Source organism: Parasteatoda tepidariorum, chromosome 2, assembly GCF_982258835.1.
Source record: "Parasteatoda tepidariorum strain Cologne lab strain chromosome 2, Ptep-v5.0, whole genome shotgun sequence".
Taxonomy (NCBI): Eukaryota; Metazoa; Arthropoda; class Arachnida; order Araneae; family Theridiidae; genus Parasteatoda; species Parasteatoda tepidariorum.
In genome coordinates, this window is record NC_141756.1 from 83,178,671 (window position 1) to 83,198,744 (window position 20,074).

Here is a 20,074-nt window from a genome sequence, read left to right on the forward strand (position 1 = left end):
CTTCCTTTTAAAAAATTTAGAACAATTTTTGATCTAAACAAATATGTCTAGATGAAATATTTTATTTGATTCTAAACCAAAAAAAAATTTTCAGACAGAATGTAGATCAGTTTTGGATATAGTTTTTGATTTTGTGAATTTAATGAATTCATTCAGACTATTTTTTTATAAATGGCATCAAAGTTTTTGTCCGGTTAAAGTTAAAAAAATTTCTGCCGGCTTAGTGTGAGAATTTAGGAAATTGAAAGCTGTGTATTATTGAACTTAAGTTGCATTTTAATACATTACTGTTATATTGCATCAATTTATTATAAGTCATTATGAGTAAAGCACAACCACCCGAGCTTAAAAAGTAACTATTTTATTAGATTCTTACTTATTTGTAAATATGGCCATTTTGATGCTCCATTTTACTAACTCTATTTTTTTAATTGCAGGTATATGGATAAGAAGCTCCACTGTAAGTTACAAAATAAATTATTTTATTATTTAAGAAAGACAATTAAAATTTTTATGTTGTTAATATCCCACATTACCTACAAATTTTACATATGTAGTACTATCTTTCATTTATGTTTCAGTGTAATAATGGCTTCCAGGTTGCTTTTTTTTACCACCTTACGCATTATCATTTCTACTTACGCATTATTCATTTTGATTACCACTGAAATATATAATTGCAGCTTTAAAATGTTTGTATTTCTGTTCATTTTGTTCTTTCATTTGTATTTCTGTTTCAGCACAATACATTTTTATTTTTATAGCATTTGTTTTATTCATTAATAAAAAAAATAACACTGTAAATACATGAAAAATTTTACTTTCATAGCTGTTTTTTCGAAGACACTCAAGAAAATACCTACCTTATAAAATAGACATAGTTAAATAATGGTTTTTACAACTTTACTGCAATAAAATTATCAATGATTTTAATTGGAATAATAATTTTTTGGTCACCCTGCAACCATATTCATCAGAATACTACCATGATTACACCTGTTAAATTCAAAGCACCTTCCCTAAAATTATTCATTGGTTCCCTGCACGCTCTTCCAAAATCATGAAAGTAAAGTTTGACTAGGCTGTACTGATGAGGAGGAAGGCATGATTCACCCTAGAGCAGTGATTCTCAACCTTTTTTGGGGGTCGGCACGCTTTTAACGATTTCGAAATTAGACGGCACACAATGAAAACAATTATTTTAAATGTTGTTTACTTACCTATAATACACTGTGTTAAATAGTTTGTGCGCGTTTATTAAGGGATTAATTATCTCTTTAGACTACATTTTATTAGTTAGTAGCGGTTATATTTTTTTTTGCTAGCTATTAATTGTTAGTTTGTTTTCTACAGTTATTAACTTATTTTTTTGTGAACTCTTGTTAACTAGTTTGTTTTGCTGATTATTAATTGTTAGCTTATTTTTTTGATAGTTATCCCTTGTTAATTTGTTTTTATAACTATTAATTGCATAGTTTACTTTAATGATTAGCTATTATTTCTGTTTGAAAGTTAATATTTAACTTGTTTCATTGTTGGTTAATAATTTTAATAGTCATTAAATTTCTTACTTATTTCAAAGTTTTTTTTTTTAAATTTTCAAAGACAAGACGATCGCCGACAAAGATGTTCATGCGGTAAAATCGTGTAAAATTTTTTATATGTAAATATATACTTTTCTTTAATTTAAACTTTACTTGTAACAAAAAAAAACATTATAATTTTTATTGTATCATTTCTAATATTTAACGGCACATTTTAAGAATTTGGCGGCACAGTGGTTGAGAATCACTGCCCTGGAGACTTACGTAGCTGTATGTAAATCAAGAACACTGCTGTAATAGTTTTAGTAATAAGCCCTGAAGTACAAGCAGCAGATCCATTTACCTTTCACATAATTTATATATTGCTGGTGCCTACCTACTTCAGCAAAAGTAGATTATTATATTTACATGCGTTTCAGAAGTATATGCAAATTCTTAACCATAAGATAAAGACTGCAAATCTTATTAATGCGATTTTAAAATTTAATTTCTCAATCAGTATTTATGCATTTTAAAAATTACACATCATAAAAGTTGGCATTATTAATTCATAAATAAAAAGTAAACTTGGTACCTAGCCAGCCTATTTGTAATATTTATTTTCAGTGCTCACACTGATAATATATTTTTACTATCACTATATTTTGATACAAAGTGAGACAATTCAACTATTTTTTCTAAAACAGTCATTTCTGTCAAGACATTTTCTGTGTCATTCTTGTTTTTACTTCACATTTTGTTAACTCAAACTTTGTCAAGTGAAAATATTTGTTTAGCTAAAGGTCAACTATGGTAGTGTAAAAATTCAGTTCCTATTTTGTTTTCTTGATTTATTCTGTTGAATTTAAATTCTTCTTGTGCCTTATTTATAATGTATTGTATTTTGCAGTGAAATTGAATGGTGGACGCCACATTGTAGGCGTTTTGCGAGGCTTTGATCCATTTATGAACCTTGTCCTTGATGAAGCTATAGAGCAATTGAAAGATAACAAGAGCAACAATATTGGGATGATTGTATGCCTTACTTTTAGAATATTATCATTGATTAACATTAATGTTTTGTTTTATTCTTTCATTCCTTAAAATATTTATTATTACAATTAGGGCTGGGTGATTAATTAATTTAACGCGTATATCGGCAGGCCGATGTACTGACTTTCGTATGACGTGATACTTCAGAAATCTTATTTAAGCCGTCATTATAAGCCACTGAACGAGTCTGTTGATATGACGATTTTCGTGTTCAACAAATTTGAAAGTTATGCATTGTAAGATGTATATTCTCGATTTATAAATGGGCCATTGTAATTTTTGTTCACGCATTTAAAAATCCGATATCTAGGTTCAAGCAAGTTTAAAATCAAACGTGCCAGTTGTAATATCAAACTTTTGTTTTCTTATTTTCCTAGTTTAGAGGTGCAATATATAAACTGTGCAATTCAATCAATTTTGCAGTTTGTACTTTCGAGTGTTTTAAATCCAATATCGTGGTTCATATTCACGAGATTTTAAAATCCAATGTTGCAATTCTTGTTGAATTAGTTACTATAAAAGTGTGATATTCTTCATTAGTAAAATATTTTATTATAAATGTTAGTTCAAAGAATTTGTATATTAAATGTGAAACATTTTATGGTATATAAATTGATATCTTGATATTGGATTTTTTTTATCACTCGTAATTTTCAGGGATTTTCACTTAGTGTCACAATCAAGTGTTCATGTGTTAGTATAATTTGCTTGTTATATACTAGTTAATGAATTACCTATTGAAATGCTAGGGTTAAAAATTGATTAATAGTTATTCCAATTTACTGTTTGATTTCTGATATATTACCTACTTCATACAGTTCTAATTAAAAAGTATTTACTTTCAGGTTATCAGAGGAAACAGCATTGTTTTGCTTGAAGCATTAGAAAGAATAGCTTGATATATTCTCCCTCCTTCTCATGTTGTATAAAAAGACATTCATTTTTTTCTTATATCGTCATTTCAATTTGTAAAAAAAAAAAAACCTTGTGACAATAATAAATGTTTATTGCGTGACTTTTTCTAATGGTCATTTAAGTAACTCACTATAATATTTCATTTCACTTTTGTCAATTTATGTCTCAAAGTGAATTAAGCGCTTTTTCAGTTATTGTAGTAATTTTGTATTCTTATTCATGATTTTTAGGTTGTGGTTGAAGTTACTTAGCTAAATGTACTTAAGTGTAAATTTGTACTATTGACTTAAATTGTCAGTTATTTATATAATAATGCATATTTTAGCATTAGGGTGAGAAATTTATGACATAGTTTGTAGGTTAATTAGAATCATCACTTCGCAAAGCGCTTACAAGGCTCATTGCAAGAAGTCTAACAAATGAATTTACTAGGAGATGGATTATTTATTTAATCATGTCTGTGACATTTGAATCATGATTATTGATGTTTGACAAAGTGTGTGTAAGGAAATAGGTTGGAAGCATAGGTGCTAAATTGCTCAATTTCCTAATTTATGTTATGCAACATTGAACTTACTTCCATCTACTCTACTGCAAAAAAAAAAAATCTATATTTAAACATAAATTTTTAATTCATAGTTAAGTGCGGAAACTTTTAATTTAGGATGTCTTTTTAAACAAGACAATCTAATTGATCAAGTACGCAGGGGTAGAAGTCCTCCTATATTTCCTATTTTTCCTATATTTTTATAAAAAGCTAAGAAAGCCTCCTATTTTTCCTTTATTTCCTATATTTTTCAAAATTGGCCTATATTTTTTCCCTCTAATATATTTTTTTTTACTATAGAAGACAATTTTCTAGATTTTTCTTTCCTCAGATAGTCATGATCATTTTGAAATTCACTTGTCATCAATACTGCTTAATGACAATGGGTAAGTGAACACATAAATAGTGTTCTCCCCCCTTCCCTATCTCTTGTAGTTGTTTAACAAAAGTTTCAAGGTACAATGGCTAAGTTAGTGTGTGGACTCCTATTGTTAGGGCCTGGGGAGATTTGTGGAACAACTCCCCTTTTGTCAATAAAGGGTGAAATAACAGAGAACCAGTAGCAACTTGATGTGCACATTCGATATTGGTGCTCTTGTGATGGTGGTATATCTGCCATCACAAGATTATTTATTGGGGCATGCAATTGCTCACAACATTTTTAATGCAATGAAATCAATTCTAAATTCTTGTAAAATAGATTTAAAGCATATAGTGATGCTTGAGCCTGATGGTCCAAATGTTAATAAATGTGTTTTTCAACTATTCGACAAAGAAGTTACAGAGATTAGGAAGTATGGATTAATAAATGTGGGCACATGTAATTTACATGTTATTCATAATGCCTTTGGAAAAGGTTTAGCTATTGAAGAATTTGGGAATATTATTGGTTTTTTGGAAAACATTTATTCATGGTTTTCCAAATTTCCTTCCAGGAAAGAGGATCCCCAAAAAGAAATTGATCATTTTGGTTGTGAATATTCTGAAGTGTTCAGATATGTGAGCAACAGATGGCTTTCTGTTGTTACTGTCTGCGAAAGAATCCTGCATCTTTTGCCTCCTTTAAAGGAGTGTTTTATAGAAGATCTACCTAAACAGAAAAGTAGTTTGGTAAAACTTAGTAGATTTCCAAGCATTAAAAAAGTTTTAGAACATCTTTTATTATCAACTTATTTACATTTCCTTATCAGTGTTGGATCAATTTTTGATAATATTTTAAAGCTATTACAACAAAAAAACTCATTGATTCACACTTTATACAATGAGTTAATGTGATTTGATGATAAAAATCATGCGACGCTTTATTAAAGAAGTTTTGAAAGACAAAAGTGGCAACAAATTACTTGAGGTAGATTTGAACAAAGATGTCTAGCCCCTCAAAAAGATGGTTGTGGGCAATAATGTTCGTAGGGTACTTAACTTGGTAAAAAGTGAAGAAAAGGAGCTATTTCTATTTAATGCTAAGAAATTTTATGTTATAATAATTGAATACCTCCTCCAGAAATTGCCTTGGAAAATAAACTGTTACAAATTTTCACCCTATTGTGAAGAAAGAACCTGTAGTGAATATTTTGCCTACAATCTGAAGATTGTGCAACATGCTACCCCACAACGTACCACAGAACTGTGTTGATAAACTGACTGACGAGTGGCATTTGTATGCAAATGAATAAGTTCCCGAGGAAACTGAAAATATTCCCATTGACAAGTGTTGGAACAATGTGTTTGTTCTTAAAGATGGTAATGGTGGTTTAAAATATCCGTTTTTAACTAAACTTGTGAAGGTAGTCCTCTCTGTTTCTCATGAGCAAGCCTCTGTGGAAAGTGGCCTTTCAATTAGCAAATGAAAGGTCAAGAATGAATTTAAACACGCTAGTAGGCTTAAGACTTATAAAAGATTCAGTTAGAAAAAATGCTTCTTTGTGGAAATAACAAAAGAGATGATCCAGTTCTACAAAGAAGCCCACAGCAAATATAAGGCAGAAAAATAAAAGGAAAAACCTCAAGGAAAAAAGTTTAGAGCCTAAGTCCAGTACTTCTATAAAAAACTCAACTGAGGAGAAATTGAAAGGTTTTAAGGAAAATGTTTCTTCAGCTCAGGCTATGATTGAAGAAGGAAACCAGAGGCTAAAACAAGGACTCAAACGGAAATCTATGGCTGATATTGAGGCTGGGCAAGCACTTATTGATGCTGGCAACAAAAAGTTAAAGACTTTGCAGAATGATAAATGAATCTAAAAGCAATGCTGCATAATTTTTGAAATAATTTAATGTAATAGAGAGAAGTAAATAAAATGTTAATTATTGAAAAAGTCATTAGTTTGATAAAGTTAATTTTTTAATGTGGTTTTTAATTTTTAAAGCAATAATAAGGTATGTATGATTTTATTGTCACCATTCAGCTGCGGAAAATTGTTTACATAATTTTTTTATCAAATTTTTATAGTGTTAAATAATAAAGTTTTAAAGTTATTCATATAATCTTTTCAATTTAAATTAGATCTTTTTTGCCCTATTTTTTATTCCAGAAAATCCTATATTTTTTTTCTAAAAAATCCTATATTTTTTTCAAAACAATCCTATTTTTTTCTCATTGGTCACTTCTACCCCTGAGTACGTTTTGTTTTTCTTATGTGAAGGGGATTATTATCTCCTGTAAGTACAAGTTGTGCAGTAAAAATGGAATTAAAAAGCCAGATTAACAAATGTCACCTCAATCAAAGGAATAGTTTCACCACTTTTTTGAAGAGAAAGTAGTCTATGTTAAAACAGATAATTTTCTAATGTCGCCTAATAATATTTTAACTTTTATGGAAAGCTGAATCTTCTAAAATTTTGATGTAGTTTTGTCAATTGTTCTATGGTTTGTTGGTCGAGATTATTATATAAAATATATTTTGATTTTAATAATGTTTGGTAAATATTAATTTCTTGGTGAAACTTTTCAAATAGACCTATTCTCTTGGCCCCTTAAACAGAGCATTGCATTGGGTGACATATATCCATTGATTGCATTTTATTAAGAAAACGAAAAAATGTTTTTGAGTTTCCTAAAATTATGTATTTTAGGAGTACTTTTATATTCAACTTGAAGAACCACTGAATTACTGGATATTCTGACTTTTTTTAGTTTAAGGAAACTTGTCATGGTATCACACAGTTATTGATCCCAAATATTCAAATTGGTCATTTCATTCAATATCAATAGTTGTATGCAGGGGTGCCTCCTCTCCCAATTTCTGGATACAATAAAAAAAAAAAAAAAAACATTTATTTGAACTATTTTCTTGTTATCTGTTCTATCTACTGTTGATTTGCTGTTAGAAATATTTTGTAAATAAGTATGTTCTAAGATCAAAATACAAAACTGTTGCAGTGATATTTTTGTCTTAAAAAATTTTGTCAGTTGACTCTTATTCAAAAGGAACTGATATTAAAAAATCAATTTATATACAAGGATTAGATTGAAGTGTGCAGAAAGAAATTTTTTTAATTGTATATCTCCTAGCATATTATTATATATTACATGTCGCTGAACAATATTCTCTAAGTGTTAATGTATGTTACACATCCCCCTGAAGAAGGAAAGCCTAGACCAGGTCCAGAAGGCCCTGTCGTGTCAGTTCCCCATATATCTGCAGAAAGTCAGGATCAACCAGCAGCTGCTTGGAAATGCAAGGCAGAAAAGGTGATTAGGAACACGATTGGAAAGTCCCCATTTTGAAACCTTAAACACTTAATATGGCCATGGCCGATTGGAAAGGCTGAGGGCTGCAGTATATGAAGACTTATTAAAAATTCCAATCAAAAAATAAGAATTTGTTGCTTAAAAGCTTAGATTTTTATGAGAACTTTATTTTTCAAAGGGTTTTAAAAATTTCTTAAAACTAGTGTTTCAGTAAACAACTGGTTATGAATGTACCTCTCTTGCTTAAATTTTTAGTTAAACTCTCCACTAAAAATATTCAAAAAGTATCCCCTACCAAAAAAGATTTTGAAATCTAATCCACCACTTAAACTGAACCACTAATTGTGAATGTGTTATCTCTCTTTTGTTATTTCATATGAATGTAAAGTTGTGCATTGACATTATGTAGTAAATTTGGCTGGAAAAATATGCCCCATCAAAAAGATTATAAATCTCCCCCCCCCCCCAAAAAAAAATTTAAAAATGCCTCCTTAAGTAGAATAAAGTCAGCCCAACGAATAGCTATGGTGACTGGCACCCTTGGTTGTATGTGCTAAGTGTTTTATTTAAATAATAATTCATCTATATCTTTGCATGCAGTGTAACATAACACATTGCAACTGTGGTGTGCATCCAGCGGCAGCAACCTGAACAATATTTAAATATATATAGATAGATGGATTGAGATAAAAAATCGTAAATTTGAAATTCCACATTTAAGTTTTGTCGCACCCAGTCTCAATCAATGTAGTTTGTCGATAGCCTGTTTTCGATGGTTAACGCTACGGATTTATGCATAGTTTTGAAAATCCCAATATTTTTAATACATTATTTTACGATACACGAATTTTAGTTATCACTTTTGACGCTTTTCGTGTGTGCCGATTTCATCGTAAATCCAATGACTTATCGGTGGCTATTGCTACCCATTTTTACGCAGTTTCTGAAATCCTGAATTTTTTAAATATATTTTGAATGGGACATTTAAATATACTTATTTTCGATGGGCTTTGCCTGCGCAAATCTAAGTGGCTTTTTTTCGGCAGTTATTGCAACGCATTTCCACTTGGTTTTTAAAATTTCGATATTTTAAACACGATATTATAAATCGCGAGTTACGAATCGCTCATTTAGATAATTACTTTTTGACGTGGTTTACCTGTGCCGATTTTATCGCAAAACAAATTATTTTTCAAACGTTATTTTGGTAATTATTGTTATACATTTTTACAAGGTTCCCGATATTTTTTATAGGCTATTGCGACGCTTTGATTTCACATTCCGCATTTAAATTCATTATTTTTTGACGCGCTTTATTTATGCCAATTTCATCAGAAATGTAAAGGTTTTTTAATAGTTTTTTTCGTTAGTTATTACTAGACAGCGGATTATATGCACTAAAAACTTGAATAAATGCTCTTAAAACTAGAAATATGCATTTAAAATAGAAATTAAAAGTTCAACTTATTTAAATACTACTACTTACTTTTTCCAACAAACACAGCTAAAACATTTTTTTGTTAAAAGGAAGAAAATCAAAATATTTCTTACTTGAATCTATACATTTCTGAAGAAAAAGCCTAAAACTGAAGTATGATAAATGAGAGAAGAAAAATTATCGCATTTTCCGGAAAGATTTTATTAAACTGAATAATTTTTGTTGCAATACACAACTAAGTGTTTTTCCAAATTTTCAAGGGTGAATTGATGTCGTCGGTCATCAAAGATCATTTTGAAAGCAGAAAATGACCTCTCCACGTCAACCGATGTTATTGGACAAAACTTGTACAATTTCGTACTCATTGGTTTTACTTTCTCTGGAATTTCAGTTCCGTTTCCCTTAAGAAAATCATTTATCTTCTTCACTGCTGCAAAACCCGAATTTTTGTTTTGAACGAAACACCATTTTTCTTTTACTTTCTTCCCAACTGAGTCTGGAAGAGCATTGATGCACTGTTGAATTTTTTCAATTTCGGATATGGCCTCAGCCAGGGGAAGACCTCGTGTTTGGAGCCTTGTTATTGCTCCACTTAAGAAAGAAAAGTGAGTGTCAATTATGGCCAAATCCTTCTGCAAAGAGATATCCTGTAGTAATTCTTTTGTGACATAAACTGAAGAAGCACAGGAACTGTCAATTGCATCTACAACTGACTTTATTGCATCAAAATTATTAGCGTAAAAACGTGCAGCTTCAATCCATGTACCCCACCTAGTTATCACAGGCTGTGGGGGTAAGGACAAATCAGGATACATTTCTTTATACAATTTTATGCGCACAGGTGCCTTGAGAAAAACTTTCTTGATACTAGAAATTAAATCATTCACAGAGAATACTTCTCGAACAGTCTCAGCCAGTCTGTGAACAGCATGAGCCAAACATGTAATATGAAGCATTCTGGGATAAAAAAAATTTCCAGTGCTGCTGCAGATTTGACCATATACGGAGCGACATCACTGACAAAAATCAAAACATTTTCAGAACCATCTCTATCAGGCCATAATAATCTGATAGAATCATTGACAAACCTTGCTATTGTATAATGATTGACTTTTTCAAGGGCTTTGCTTGCTAGAAGATGTGATCGAGTAGGAATATTATCCATTTTTCCACAAATAAAATGAGCAATATAGCGACCGCACTTATCTGTCGTCTCATCGACTTCAATCCATATAGGGCCATCTCCAATATCTCGTCGAATACTATCCAGTACTTCGTTATATATCGGTTGAAGGTAGTTCTTTCTTAAAGTCGATTCATCGGGAATGATCTGATTGGTACAATATTTTTTTAAAAACTGTCTTAAGTTTGGATTATTTAACTTTTTTAAAGGAATATTGCTGCTTACTAAGGCTTTGCATAAATCACTAGAAAAATCACTTTCCATTTTAGCTGCTTGAACAGGAATAGTTAATAAACTTTGAACAAATCCTTTTGTACTCTGCTTTTTCTTCGCGGAGTGAGCATTAGTCTTTATAAGTTGATCGATTTGGTACTTTTTTTCACAGGAAATGTGTTTTTGACAAATCACGCAAAATACTATTTCCCCATCGGTCGTAAAGTCCTTCCCATAGTCCGAAATCCATGTCTTCATTAAATTTGATTTATTGAACTTAATTTTTGGCATATTATAAAATTCAGCAGTCTAAAATCACGTTCGAAGCTTCTCTAACTACGTATTCAACTGATGGATGTCGAAACTATCTATCTATCGAAATATGTTAGAATAGCAGCTCTCTCCGAAAATGTATTCACTCCACCTTTTAACTAATCAATCACAGGAAAGGGAGGTCATTTTCTACCAACCACAGAAGCCTTATTTTTCCCACACAGATTGACAATTATTTATTCCAGGAAAAGACATCCCTTCATAGAATATCTGACCACCCCTTTCTGAGGTTTCTGTGACGAATGTCTGTTTGGGTGGACCCTTTGTACCCCCCTTTCTGACACACACCTCATTTCTACATCTTTTTCGCGTGATTGCAATCACCCCCAGCAACATCAATCCAGCTGACCCTTTCAGGTGATAAAGAACGACAAAACAAAATTTAAAGCGGTTCTTATGCTAACAAAAAAAGAATAGTGACATGGTTTTAGGAGGGAAAAGCCATAAAATGCTGAAAATATGCATTCATAAGAGCAAGTATACCTTTTTATGCACAAATGACAAAAAGTGCTAAAATATGCAATTGCATATGCACGTATGCAATTGCATATTATCCGCTGTCTAGTTATTACTATACTTTTCCCCGTTATTTAAAAAATCCCGATATTTTTAATACAATGTTTCACGGTACGTGAGTTTTAAATCGCGCTTTAAAAAAATTACCTTTTACGTGCTTTATTTGTGCCGATTTTAGCATAAATATACGAGTTTTATTTTTTTTTGCAGTTATTGCTGTATTTTTACATGTAATTTTGAATATCCTGATACTTCAACACAATATTAAAACTCATGAAATTCGATTCTATTTTAAATTTTTATGTATTAATTTTCTTTTATTTATTGATTTTTTTTAAACTTAAAAAGTAATTACGTATCTTAGCTAAATCGACGCCTTCCCAGAAAGAATAGAAAAACGCAATTTGTACATTTATATTAAATGCGGGTCCTTTTCGCAGAAAAATAATTCAATACACATGCATATTTCTTTAATCCCATGTACACGTGCAAGTTTAACAACACGTGCCCAACATATTATTTTTCGTAGTCACATGATTTAAAAACCACATCGCATTTCGTATTTACGCGTATTAAAAATCGTACTTTTTTATTCTCTTCGCAACCTAAGATAAGAGTCACATTTCGTACTGACATTAACGAGATTTAAAAATCTTAAACCACGATTCGTATTCACGCGATTTAAAAACCACATACCGCTATTCATATTCACGCATTTTAAAAATCATACATAGTGAAGTTTTCCCGCAATTTTACGTCACACATCTCGATTCACATTCACGCCATTTAAAAACCACACATCGCTTTTTTTATTCACTCAATTTAAAAATCACTAATAACAATTTGCATTAGAGCGGTTTAAAACTCACACATTGCTATTCGTATTTACGCGATTTTAGGTTATTTGCCCTGAATTTAATACTGCCTAAAAATAATGGCTTCTGTAGAAAGACTTTTCCAGAATGAATTGAGCATGGTTCAAAATTGTGGAGCAGTCCTCATGAAAATCATGAGCAAAATCATGAAATTTTCATTTCATGACCTGAAAAAGCTATCAGATGATCAAGTAGATAAAATTATCACAATATTTGAAAATTTTGCAAATTGCAGGATGACCATTAAGAAATTTTTTAAACCATTTTCTACCTACATGGACCATTTTATATCATTTATGATTATATGCTGGAATTGATTTGTATATTATTAAATTTTAACTATAAAAAAGCGTAATCAAGGTAAGTATCGTAATGTGAATTTTAATTAATTGTTAATATATATGTGTGTATTAACTGTTAGTAGCGTCATGTTAAAAAAGTATTGGTCATAAAGAGTTGTTGACAAGTATCTTAATAGTTCTTTAGTTCCTTCGAAATTAATGTTTTCTTTCTTTTTATTTTCTCTCTCAGCCCCTGACTCTTATAATTTATTTAAAATAAATGTTTTAAGGTTGGAGTATATTCCTTACTAAATGTTGAATATTATTTTTCGCTAAAAGGGTTTTAATTTTAATCATTTTTAACCCAACGAACTTTCTATAAACTAAAGAATTTAACTTTCATTTATTTATTATTTTTAAATTTCATTCTATGAACATTAAAATGTTTGAATGATAAAATTGATGTTTTAATGCACTTTTACATTATATAATGTGATAAAAAAAAACATTAATTTTTCCATTGTTTTTATTTACTTCAACTTATCTGAATATTTTTCCGATAAATTGATTCTGATTTTCTAATTCTTCTTTTCGACTCTAAGTAATCAGTTTCGCAGTTTTTAATTTTAAACATTTAAAAGTAGTATTTAATTATATGCTAGCATATGACAAGGTTAACTGATAAAAAGTATTTATTGACCACAACAAAAATTGTTTTCATAACAAATGCTACCAATAATTGCTGTCAATATGTTTTTCTAAATACTTTGGCATACGGCCCTTCATATATCAATCTGTTGTGCATATGGCCCTTCCCTCAAAAAGGTTGTGCATTCCTAATATAGTTAGTAAAATGCAATTCTTACAGATATTAAGAAATAAATTCCTTTTTTAAAAAATCTTTTCTTTTTTCTTGATAAAATTACGCAGCTGTCTTCCATTAAAACAGAAACTGTTTACCCTGAATTGATTTTTAAAGCTATAAAAAGCTTTCTGCCTCTAAAACAAGTCTGTTTTATAAGAGAACCAAGTGGGCTCTACTGGGAAATTACAATTTGAACTAAATTTGTAATTTCCCAGAATATTACAATAGTCCGAGATGCAGCCATACAAATGATAAATAATTTTAATATATTCTGTATAATTTACCTCTCTAAATTAAAAAGAAAAATGTAAAAGCCACTACCACTGCTGTTTTAGGGACTTTTCATTGAGTATGCTTTTCACTATACTTAATTTAAGAAAAAAAAAAAACTATTATACATAAAATAGCAGAAATTTTGCGCATTTCCAGAGAAATGTTTAAAGAACATTTGAATATCAAAATATTATTTTTGTGACCATCAGTTAATATTATTTTCTGTCCATTCTGAATTATAGATTGCCTTTCATTTAATTTTTTGCGCAGCGTAATCTAATTTAACGAAAACTATTAGAAAGAGGATAATGAATTTTTTTTTCCCGCATACTTATATGTTTGACAATGAGTAACGTGTCTCACTTTATTTTAATTTCGATTTAGTTTTGGAGTAAATAAATAGTTTATATTGAAGGTTTTCGAAGTAAAAAAAAAACTATTAGAATTAATGACTTTTAAAATTTCATATATCTTCTTTTTTTTTAAAACTTTTCTTTGGGTAAAAACTTAGCCCGAGATTTATATCGTTTTATGAAGTTAGGTAGGGACTTTATGTCGCGCTAGAGCTGACAATGGGTAATTAGTGACGGTGTGTGAAACATTCCTGAGAACCAACCGAAAACATGCCATCATAATTATTGATCCTCTGCAGAGGGGATCTTGCTTGTGAGGCGACTTCCTTAATTTAGAAATAGACCTAAAGAAGAAGGGATTTTATATTGCTGCTGACATGATTCCGTATTTTTTTCATTCGTGCACGTCTCGTGAATATATTCGCGAACGTCTTTGGGGGGGGGGGCAGCTGGTACCCTGTGGGTGAGAGGGGTTTCCCTCAATAATTAGGAACCTCTTAGATTCCTCAATATTTCAGATAAATAAAAAAAAGTTTATGAATCATTGATTTAAATTCGTAAAAGTTAGAAACGGGAAAGAAATAAAAATATTTAATCTTCTTGCAGACATAAGAATGTTTTTTCTTATGTGTGAAAGTTAGAGCTATTGTGGTTGTATATTTTAATTCAGCTCCCTCAAATATTCGAGCCTTCCGACTCTCATGATACTTTGATATTGATAGCTCCCAGAGCGAATTATTAGAAGCCAAATAAGGTCGGAATAAAATAATATTGCGGATCGGCAGTACTGTGCATCCCTTCAGTTACGTAACCGACGTTGAGCAGTTGACCCAATTTTGGGTTTACGACTACCAATGTTCAACTCCGTATCCTTGTAATTTTGATACCAATCCAGAAGAAAAGGAAACTCCTGGATCAGTACCCCCAGAGGCAGGCCCGGACTGGGATCTAAAATCGGCCCGGGCATTTTGGAGACATCGGCCCTCTAACTCACATAAACACCGCGTGCACGAAGCGTACGCGGCTCCTTATGTATCATTCTTAGTCATTTTTTACTTATAAATTCTCATGAACGTAAGTTAATTTATCGAAGTAAGAAAGTAGATAAAAATTGCTTACTAATCCTTTATAGAATATATTTCAGTTTAAAATACATGGTTCTTATGAGGTAATAGGTTGATAAAATCAAAAAGAAGGTGAAAGATGAAGAGTAAATAAAAATATTTATTATACTACACATACATGAATGATTTATATAAAAAAAAATTTAAAAATAGATTTGATGCTTCTTCAAAAGTCACTAAATTAAAATTAAATTTAACTTTTGAAGAGGCTCACTATTTTCTGCCACTTGATCGATTATGTCGTCCTATCTAATTTCATTAATAGATATTTTTCTATTTGCCATTACCATGAGAGCATTCAAATTATCAGAAGATAAAGTACTCCTCATTCTATTTTTAATTATTTTTAATGATCTTTCACAAGCCACCTGACTTTTTGACAATGTTAGTAAAAATTTTAATGCTAGATTAATTAAATTGTAAAAATTGGTCAATCAATTGAATCTCTGTTGTAACATCTTGTGGCAACAAATAACACAATTTTTGAGCGCACTGCGTGTCTCACATTTTAGACTTACTTCTTCTGTTTCCAAAGAAAAGTCGTTATTTCATTTGAATGATCTTCTGTGATTATTTTATAATCTCCTAAGTCTGAATTTTTCAATTTTTCCCAATGTAAAGCTAAATTTCTTAGTTCAATCCGAAAACTTTCACCTATAGCTGTTTCGTCAAATTTTAGCAAGAGTTTGCTTAGCTCATTTACTTCGCCAGATTGAAACTTGTTAAGACGTTTTTCAGGAAAACGTTTCGGATCTAGATAGGAAAAATCGGCGTACAATTTTCCATTTGCCAGAAATCGGCGTTCCATTGACGCTACAACTGTGCTGAAAATAATGTTATGGACGTTTATCTTAAATGCAGTGGTTTCATCATCAAAAACTGTTTCATTCGACGCTGTCTCACCCGGCATCAATTTTCTTTTCTTCAATCTTTTTTATGGAAACTTTGTTTGAATTTCAGTTTCAGTTTCTTCAAGCTCCTTATTTGCGCAAATAATGAAATCATCTGTAACTTATTGTACACCTTCAAAATCTCTCACTATTTTTTTTATGTTCTGAACACGTTTGTGATACCATTCCAAAAGCTTTTAAGATGTCTAAACCAGAGGTTTGCAAATATTGGGAGAGCGTTGTAGTTAATTCAAATATTCTTGAGAATATTTTGACTGTTTCATATTTGCAAAATGATTCCAAAAATATTTCTGCTTTTGCACGGATATCTGGCTTGAAATTTGAATTTTGTTGTATAGTTTCTAAACTTGTAATCAATGTGGCATATAACGGCTTAATAGTAGAATCTGAGTTTGAAAATTAATCAAACATTTTCTTTAATGCAGAATCTTTGGACCACCAACGTGTTTCTTCAATAGTTGCGAGCCTTTTTTTTATTTCCGTGCTCGTTACTTTGTTCCCAGATGCTCATGCGTTGGTATGACTCACGGAAAAATACTGCGACGCTATTTAGTAGGCTGAAAAACTATGCACTTTCAATTAGTGTCTTCGCGGTATCTCCTAAAACTAAATTTCAGACATGTGCATAACACCACACATGAATGAGACCAGGGGACTCTTTGGAAAGCCATGAAGAAAATCCTTTATATTCACCTTACATATTTGCAGCCCAGTCAGTTGAATTACCGATGCACTTTGTTATATCTATATTACAAGACTTTAAAACTGAATCCACTAACGAAAGCACATTCTGTCCAGTTGAAGATTTACATACACTCTACAACAGCAAGAAATCTTTCATATACACGATGTTTCATATATTTTTTAAATAGAAACCTATATCTTATTTGGCATCATTGAAGAGAGTTTTTGAAAAGAAATAACTTTTACTTAAAATATTTTTTAATATCTCCTACTATTTTCAAGATAATAGATAAGAAAAAATACATATTAAATAGATTTTGACATATTCACTAAAAAAATTTTCTTTCGTCATAATGTCTTTTACCTTTATTAAAACACATTTGTGCTTTTCTTCCCATGTTTTATAAAAATTGAAGCGATTTTGATAATTTAAGTGAATTATTTTTGATAAAAATGATAAATTGAACTAAATAATCAGAATTTTTTCGTATCTATTATCTTGAGAACAGTAAGAGATATAAAAAAAATTTCAAGTAAAAGTTGCTTCTTTTCGAAAACCCTCTCCAATGATGCCAAATAAGATATAGGTTTCCATTTAAAAAATCAAAACTGTGTTCAAATTCCGGTACTTCCGGGAATTAACAATACCACTATTGAATTCCTTGGGGTCGATTTAGTTATTAGATTTTTTATTTCAAATCGATTATTTGCTCCATTCTCGAAAAAAATGGGTAGCACGCATGATCTGAATCACCCTGTATATTAAAACAATATTATTACCACATATATCATATATATGTTATTTAATATTATTATTATTTGCGCAATATTGTTTGAATTCATGCAATGTATAAAAAAAAATTTGTCGCTGCTGGCTCGGTACAATCGGCCCTCAGGCCAGACCGGCCCACCGGGCATTTGCCCGGTCTGCCTACTGGCCAGTCCGGGCCTGCCCAGAGGTATTATTTGCTATGGGAACATGGAGAACTTTCTGACTCAACAGATTTCACGTGTATCAGTCACCATTTACTACACGGGGAGTCATCGGCTTGCGGGGATCAAACCCATGGCCTCTTTGACATGGGTCCAGTGCCCTACCAAACAGTCTATCATCCCTTCAGTTAGTACTATAAACTCAATAGTACCAGTCTCGAATCGAATATGCGCAATGGCTATTGGCCACGGTCTGAGAAACATCTCTGAGGATGACCCGAAGATATGCCATCCCAATTTTGATCCCCTGCAGAGGGGATGGCAACCCCGATACGGTAGCCCAACGACCTGCACGCGAAGTCGAGCACTTTGCGGTAGAACAGTCTAACGAGAGCCAATACCGCACACCCTCGGTCCCTACTCAGACTGATTCAAGTGGTCACCCACCTGCTCACTGACCGCAGTCAGTGATGCTTGACTTCGGTGAGATGGTTGACTGTATGTAAACAACAACAAACTTCCTTAAACCGGAAGAAATTTAGAGAACTTCCAGTGTATCCCTCCGCTCATGTTATGCTTATGATGCGTTGTGTGAGCACGTTAATTATTCTAGGAAGTTCTATGATTGTGATTTATACGTAAATTTACCATTCATAAGAGTTTTCTGTAATTTATAAATTCTAACTGGTCGTGAGCCTAATAGAAATTCTAGAAAATTAATATCACAGCATAAATAAAGTGTAAGGTGTGCCAGGTTTTGAGTGTTATCCCTTATTTGGCTATATTTGTGTAATGTAGTCTTGCTTTTTTTTTTAAGTAGCATCATAGCAAGCTTGTTAAATCTTTCGAATTCTTTCGAATTCTGCGCTTTTTCAAACTCGGAAAAATCAGTCCGCCAGCGTCAGTAAATTTAGTGATTATTCTACCATTCCCACTGTATGCGATTCACGCACCTCCGGTCCCAGCTGAGAATATATTTTACCAATCTGAGTGCTCACTCTTCCTCAACAGTGCTCTCGAAGGTGCGTAAATTGCATCAATGAGAATGTCTTTCATACAAATATTACTCATCTTCAGAAAATAGTAATAATTTCTGTAGATTCATTAATATTTACGACTCTTAACAGAGATTTCATGAAAAATTTGTATATTTCTAAACATTAAATTTAAATTTTTGAAGTGGAAAAAATATCAATATTAGTGCTATAAGTAAGCCCAACAGCATAAATAAATCAATATTTACACTCTTTGAAGAAGAGGAAGTTCTTCGAGATTGAAGTCTGATTAGTGACGGATACATTTTTTTTAACTGCTTAAAATTGATTCACAGTTTATTAAGTCTTGTTGGTGAATCTTATAAATTTTATTGTTTGCGAAATGAAGTTTAAAGGTCTGTGTGTGTTTTACTTTCATTAGTTTGTGAATGTGTGAAACCAAAGACGTTTTTGTAACTGCGCCCAAAACATTATTGCCGGTGTTGTGCTACACAAAATGAGAGAAAATACCATGGCTTTAGCATGGCAACCACAAGAAGAAGGCTTAAGAGAAATATTAAAACTTTTAAAAGAATCACAATCTCCTGATACTGCTACCCAACGAGCTGTTCAAGAAGTATCCTTATTATTTTACTTTAAGCGTTTTCTTTTCGATTCTGTGGATAACAAAGTAGCAATTGTTAAGCCTATTTTTGTGTATTACTAAAACATTTATTGTTTTCCCAGTTTTTTTAGTTTTCAATGTAACTCAGATTGTTTCGTACTACATTATAAGTTTTAAAATAAATTAATTGTTGACTTTAAAACTTTTTTACTGTAGTATTAACTTAAGATGTCAATATGTTATGTTACACTTTGAATATCTCTTAACGTTTTTCATCATCAATAAATTTTGTGGGTGCTTTAAATTTAAAATGGCTGTATTAATGTTATTGAATAAATATTTTTATTTGAGCAATTTTATGTCAAGTATGTCAATGCATTTTAAGTTTATAAAAGTTATTACAAATATTAGAAAGATCATATTTTTCAGTCTTAATTGTAGTTTCATAGCTTTATTTTGGAGTTTGATTTATTGATTCTAAGTGCTTCTTAAAGGTAGTGGAGTCCTAAATTGGTTCACATTAGTGTTGTAGGATTACAATAGTTTTGTAGGAATTACTACAAGTGTCATAACTGATGTTTTTTTTTTTTAAAGCTTATATGCCAAGCTAGTAAAAAATGAAATGTAATATTTAGATGCTTAGCGCGTAATCTAAATATGTTTGCTATAAAGAATTTATATCCTATATTTAAGGGAATAATTTATAGTCGGAGAGTTCTTTTGTATGAAGTGGAACTAGCTTGACTGATTCAGATCAAAATGTAGTC

General features: G+C 31.1%; 2 protein-coding genes across 3 annotated transcripts in view; both read left to right on the forward strand.

Annotated features, from left to right (window-relative positions):
* The first annotated feature begins 18 nt into the window (after positions 1 to 18).
* On the forward strand, positions 19 to 3,591 carry SNRPG (small nuclear ribonucleoprotein G). The gene is made up of 4 exons (XM_016070603.4): positions 19 to 352; positions 438 to 460; positions 2,434 to 2,558; positions 3,422 to 3,591. Exons 1-4 carry the CDS (start codon positions 321 to 323, stop codon positions 3,473 to 3,475), a joined length of 234 nt encoding a protein of 77 aa, XP_015926089.1. The 5' UTR covers positions 19 to 320; the 3' UTR covers positions 3,476 to 3,591.
* Positions 3,592 to 18,700: 15,109 nt separating this feature from the next.
* Tnpo (transportin 1) overlaps positions 18,701 to 20,074 on the forward strand; it is a 40,837-nt gene continuing 39,463 nt past the window's right edge. Inside the window, exon 1 of one of the 2 annotated variants that reach the window (XM_043043721.3) lies at positions 18,701 to 19,319. In XM_043043721.3, the coding sequence (XP_042899655.1) occupies positions 19,200 to 19,319 (120 nt within the window). In that variant the 5' untranslated portion in view covers positions 18,701 to 19,199. The remainder of the gene's footprint in view (positions 19,320 to 20,074) is intronic. The other variant, XM_043043723.3, reaches the window with a different exon arrangement.

What these genes read in the sequence shown, in the direction of transcription:
- SNRPG (XM_016070603.4), top strand. Translation starts at nt 321, where the DNA reads ATGAGTAAAGCACAACCACCCGAGCTTAAAAA. An exon ending in TATGGATAAGAAGCTCCACT is followed by an intron (nt 461 to 2,433) that starts GTAAGTTACAAA and finishes TGTATTTTGCAG; the next exon opens with TGAAATTGAATGGTGGACGC. An exon ending in GCAACAATATTGGGATGATT is followed by an intron (nt 2,559 to 3,421) that starts GTATGCCTTACT and finishes ATTTACTTTCAG; the next exon opens with GTTATCAGAGGAAACAGCAT.